Here is a 6,000-nt window from a genome sequence, read left to right on the forward strand (position 1 = left end):
TGAGAAAAGTGTCTGATTCTACTTAGGTATGCACCCTGTGGTGGGACCTCTTTACACCAGGCTGAAATCCCTGTGTGTCTGAGTGTCTGTGAGCTGCCCACCCGGGGCCTGGCATCCACAGGCTCCCGTCCTTGTTTATCTCACCTCACACAGGGCAGGCGCTGATATAATGACCTACTGGATGGACTGCAAGAAAACACCAGAGGGGTTCCTGGGATTAAAGGTGGACTTTTGGGACGCAGAAGGGGAAGGAAACCTTTCACAGGATTCAACAGGTGCTCAGTAAATGCTTTTTGGACCGGTTTGAACAAAATGAAAAACGTTAGAGCTAAGATTATGGCAAGGAGATGAGACATGTCCAGAGTTCACCAAACCGGAGTGAGTGTGAAACGCGGTTCAAATAGAATTTTATTTGGGGGCAGAAAATTATGAAATCCATGCCGAGTTTTTCCATAACATCCATTTCCCAAGAGCTTTCTGAAGCACTCTCACATGCATGGATGTCAACATTTTTTCCATTAACTTTCTGAAGGATCCTCATAAACACTTCATGAGATGAAGGAAAAGTGCAGGGGGAAAAAAAAACCTTCTGGGAAGGCCAGAGAGGAAAAGGGGAGTCTAAAGGAGGGTGATTATCAATATTCAGTAGGGTCTTCAAATTTGCTAAGTTCACCAGAGCAGATTTAACCTGGAAAATATCACCTCGATGAGTGGCTGTTGGCAAAGGCATGTACTCACTACATGCTTCACAGACAGATGGAGACAGGAGTGGAAGAAGCTTGTGGCAGGGGATGTGGTTGTTTGAACATAAGACCTTAATAGATCAACACGTGTTTTCATGAATAATCGGGTGAAAGGGGCAGCTAAGGAGATGGTTATTAAATGGGTGAGAGACGGGTCACGTGAAAGGCAGGAGGGAGATTGGTGAAGGGGAATTCATGCTATAAGGGGAGGAGGAGGTGAAAAGGCATTGAATGTGGGGTCCCAGTAGTATATAAGTGGTTATTAAATGATCGCATGGTTGAATGGGGGGAAAGGTATAGAAAAGCCAGCTGGTGGGATCAAAAGGAAAGGGAGCTGAGTAGGTGTTCTTCCTGGTATATAGTACTGCTTGATAAATGCCCCCCCCACTCTGGCCCATGGAAGGTATTGCAATAAATATAAGTATGAGGGATTGTCAGAAAATTCATGGAAGATGTATATTTTAAGAAAACTACACATGGATTTCAAGAGTTTTCCTTTCTGTCAAAATAAACATGAACATTTTGAAATACACTTGTACTGTGGCATGACTAAGTGACTCTGGACAGAGAGAAAGGTCACTTGGTAAAGGCTTCTGGGGGAGGAGTGATCTGACCAGTAAACAGCCAGCACTCAATACACTTAGGCTGAAGCAGACCCATGGAGGAGGCAAGGGCAGAATTCCAGACACTTGAGGAAAGGGGGTTGAAAATGACTCATACTGTGTGTGCCCAATAAGTGTTTACTGGCTTAAATAGATTAAAAGCTCACTAAGTAGGGACTGGATGCTATGAGAGGGAATTCTAGGGGTACTGAAGTCAGTGGGAAAGGGAGCAAAGCTTATAAATTGGGCTCTGGCTTTACCATTTGAAAGGACCCTGGAGAAAGGCCTTAGGATTGGGGTGGTTCTCCTGGGCAATGAATGGCAGTGGACACTTATTGATTTCTCTGGAAGCAAAGGACTTTGTGAGGAGGTGTGAGCACTCCATATACGCTCATGGAAGCTACTGGAAAAAAAAAAAGGCTCTTGGAGGTGGACGACATTAGATATGGGGACATGCAATCAATTGCTAAATGGTTACTAGGGTCCTTGGAGGAGAACTGTTTTGGGGAAGGAGAATGGTGATGTAGATTATAAGCTTGCATCTCCATCATGACAGGAAAGGCTTCTGTAGAGAAGACATAGAACAGGTAATTCTGTAAGTCCTCCCAAGAATGACTAAAACAAGAGATCTCTGTGAAGGGTGATTGAAATGGTGCACACAGAAAATGCTAGATATTTGAGCACTGGAGTAAATGGAGGCAGAGGCTTTTACAGGCAGATCTGAGGTAGAGTCCTACAGACAAGTGCTCAATGAGGCTGACTCAATTCACTGGAGGAAAAGGCATTGGGGGAAAGGGCTCGAGGATGCAGGATACAGCAGGCAGTCAATATTTGCTTGCTGAATATTCAATCATTGGAAGAAAAACTCTTTAGAGAAGAGTCACATCACAGGCACTGAATCAATGCTGGAGGCACCCACCAAAGAGAAGGCATTTGCAGGGGACACTCAATAAATTCTTTCTACATCCACTGCAGGGAAAGGTCTTTGAGCACAGTCTGATGATGAGTCACACAGAGAAGGCTCAAAAACACTCATGGATATCACTGGAGAAAAATAATTTGCCTGAGAAGAGATTTTGGGATGAGCAAACCTCAACCTTCCTTTAGAAAAAGAGGTCTTCTGGGAGAGGGCCTGGAATGTGTGTGTGGGGGCACCCAGAAGGTATTCGGCAAGACTCCTGGGATCCATTAAAGAGACAGTTTCTGGTGAGAAGCTGGATACTCAATCAACGTTTACTGAATAGTTTCCAAGGGTCTTTGGGGAGGGGGCTGGCGTGGGACACATAGCACAGATGGATGCACGCTCATAAGATCCATTGGAGACAGGCCTGAGGGCAACAGGACGGAAATCAGGCTTTCAAAACATACTCACAAAATTGAAGTTAAGGCCTTCGGGAAGGATAAGAATTCATCTATGAAGCATAGGGCAAGCATTTGATTTAAAAAAGAAAAAAAAAAAGCTCCTAAGATACATTCGAGGTCAAGGGCCTTTGAGGGCAAGGGTTGTGTGTATGTGTGTGTGGGGGGGCGCGTCAGGGTACATTCAGTTCTTGAAGTTCATAAGATATATTGAAGCTAAAGTATTTAGGGGAGGTGGATTGGGGAAGAAGTATACAGCAGTGCCCAATACACAACTCCTCCCTGTATCCATGGAGGAGGTTAGGTGACAAGGGTAGGGGTACACTGGAAGCCCCCAGCGTAACGATTCAGAGGAGCAGAATTTGGGCAAAAGGGGCAGGTATCAGATGCACAAGTGGCACTCAGTAATTGCTCATTCACCGCGGAATTATATGGGAACCCAGGCCCTCGGGGAGACGTCCGCGGCAATGGCTTACCAGTCGGTGTGGGGCTCATCGATGACCAGCAGCACCCTGGCGGCGGCGCCCCCGCGGCCTGCGCCCCCAGAGCCTCCGCCCACCTGCTCGCTGAAGGTGGCGGCCGCAGCCGCTGTGGTCTGCTTGACCGCGTTGGACAACGACGAGAAGAAACCACCACCTCCTGAGGACCCAGGACTAGGGGCTGCCGGTGAGGCCACTGGGGCGGCCGCGGAGGTTCTCTCGGCAGTGGCAGTCGTGGAACCGGGTGTGGCTCCGGGGCTGGCAGCAGAGGGCGGCGGCGGGGGCGGCTGCGGGCGCTGCAGGTCTGTCATGTACCCATTCGGCAGATTGGCCATGAAGTTGCTGTCCGACAGGCGGCGCCGCAGGTAGTTCATGGCTGCGGCTTGGGGCAGGGGGTCCTAGGGGCAATTTGGCCAGGAGCCGCGGGGGCGGGCCGCGCGGGGCTCAAGAGCACAGCCGCGCTCTCAGGCACGACACGACTCTTCTGCTGCCCGCCGCAGACTGAGGTAGCGCTGACTCGCCGCCGCCGCAGCGCGGATGGTCGCGCCCGTGTCCCCCTATCTCACGCCTCGCATGGTGCAGTCCAGCTTGGCCGGCGGTGGCGAGGACGCGACCAAGGAGGCCAGGAAGGGGAGTTTGCAGAGGAACAGCCAGTGACGTCAGCGCGCCTTCAGTGCTGGGGCGCTGGTGGAGCGCGCCGGCAGGCGGGGGCGAAGGCGCTGTCCGCGGTGCTGAAGCTGGCAGTGCGCACGCGCCACGCCGCATCCTGTTTCCCCTCCCCCGCCTCCAATAGGGGATGCGCAATTTGGGGAGTGGGGGTAGGGTGCTTGTGTGGAGCGTCGTGGTCCGTCGTCTGCTAGGTCACACCATCCCACACCCACTCTCACAGATACCCTCCGTGGACACTCAGTTTCCACTGTTGATATTCACTGCAGAAGGCATTTAGGGAGTGGGAGTGCAGACGCACTTAAGAGGCATAAAAGTGGAGAACTAACACCCTCTCGAAAGGGTTGGGGGAAGTCACACACAGTCTTCTGCAGGACCAGTCTTTTACGTCTTAGCTAGGCAGAGAGTAGGGTGCTGCGGTATAGAGGCCAGCATCAGACAGATCAGGTGGATACCTGGATGGTGTATCTCCCTTGCTCCTGGTGGGGTGAGGGTTGGAAGCATACAGGGAATGAGACACACACGAGGTGACAAAACACATACAGAAGTAAGGAAACTCAGAATTCACACCCATATTAGTATAAATTCAGACATACAAAATCAGAATAACACATATGGGCATATATACACATGCATGCAGATACACAGAAATCCCATTGACACACAGAGACTAAGCAAACTTATTTGAGCATGCTCACCTGGATAAAACACACACCCGTGGAACCATGGAGAAACACTGTATCTGTAATACACATTCTCTGCAGCTCTAGCTCGACCTGTGTCCATCTACTCCTTCCCGCCAGACTGGCGCTATGCACTCTTCCTCTGATATGGATGCAGTGTCCGTGCTGTCTCCTCCTTTACCCAGGGATTTTAACACAACATAGCCAGGCCCAAGTTTAGACACACAGTAGGTGCCAAACAATGTGTTCACATGAGTAAATGCGGTATGTAGAAGTCAGCCTGCCAAAACTGTTAAGATTTTGGTTACAATAAAAGCACAACTATATGAATAATCATTTGTTGATTGACTGTATACTCAAAACTTAGCTGTTTATATAGTTTCATCCAACCTCCCCAACAATCTTATGGGGTGGATAAACATAATCGCCACTTAACAGATGAAGGAATCTAACAGTTTCAATTAATTTCCAAAAAGGTTCATGTTCACATTTTTTGTTTTTTTAACACTATGCTAGGAAGAGGGAGCAGCAAATGTCAGTGGAACCTGGAACAAGGAGAGGAGGCTTGTGATAGGAGATGGGATCAGGATGGTTACCTAGAGCCTTGGACAAACCCTTGGCTATAGTAAGTACTTAGGGCAGAGCAGGTGCAGTGGAAGAAAATAGACAATATGTAGGCAGATTTTACGCCTTTTTGCCTGAAAGATTTGCAGATGAACCACCCACTTATTCATTAATTATTAAGTCATTGACCAGTTTAAACAGTGGAGTAATAATGTGGGGTCTGTAGACCCAGTACTTGGGTTTCACTATACCCTTGGGAACGTGTCTTATTCCCTCTTCTATGAAAAGGGGGCAATTACTTAGTTTACTTCTAAGGAGAGGAGGGAAGGAGCAAATTCTGGACCTTTTCACGTGCTGTATAATTTCAGCCAGGAATGTCCTCTCCCTCTATCAAAAGTCTTCTTTGACCATGGTTTCCAGGTCTCCAAATCTGACTCTGTCCCTTCTTCCCCTAGGCTGCCACAGCTCCATAGTTTAACACTTCTGGAACCATCTTCTTCTCCCTTCTCCATCCCATCCAGTTTTAAATCCACCTTAGCGCCTTTATTTTGGCTACTCTTTTCTCCTCCCTCTAGGTTACCTTCTTTGGCATTCCAAACTCTTGCAGACACCAAATGGGAGAATCCTGTAAGGTGAGCATTTTCCAATATTTTGAAGTATTGTGTTCCTTAGTTTTTTGCTTAGTAATAAAGGCAAACAAGCTGTGCGGGGACTGTGGTGAGTTCTTTTCGTGAGGGACAGAAGCAGTTTCAGGTCTACAGATCTTCTTGGTTTCTCCAGGCCTGAATGCAAGCTCCGCAGGATTGTCTTCAGACTATGTCTCGTCCTAAGGGCCTGGTTCCCAGGTTCCTAATACTAGTGACTCCTAGTACCATTCCCCTTTTCCAGGGGTAGCCCAATTCCC

The 6,000-nt window shown here is 48.5% G+C and overlaps 1 protein-coding gene across 2 annotated transcripts in view; it reads right to left on the bottom strand.

Annotated features, from left to right (window-relative positions):
- LOC121166729 (synapsin-1) overlaps positions 1–3,686 on the bottom strand; it is a 50,623-nt gene extending 46,937 nt beyond the window's left edge. For both annotated transcript variants that reach the window (XM_040995991.1, XM_040995990.1), the window contains exon 1: positions 3,181–3,686. In XM_040995991.1, the coding sequence (XP_040851925.1) occupies positions 3,181–3,557 (377 nt within the window). In that variant the 5' untranslated portion in view covers positions 3,558–3,686. The remainder of the gene's footprint in view (positions 1–3,180) is intronic.
- Positions 3,687–6,000: the final 2,314 nt, after the last annotated feature.

This window comes from Ochotona curzoniae, unplaced genomic scaffold (assembly GCF_017591425.1).
Source record: "Ochotona curzoniae isolate NIBS_2020 unplaced genomic scaffold, NIBS_Ocur_1.0 patch216, whole genome shotgun sequence".
Lineage (NCBI taxonomy): Eukaryota > Metazoa > Chordata > Mammalia > Lagomorpha > Ochotonidae > Ochotona > Ochotona curzoniae.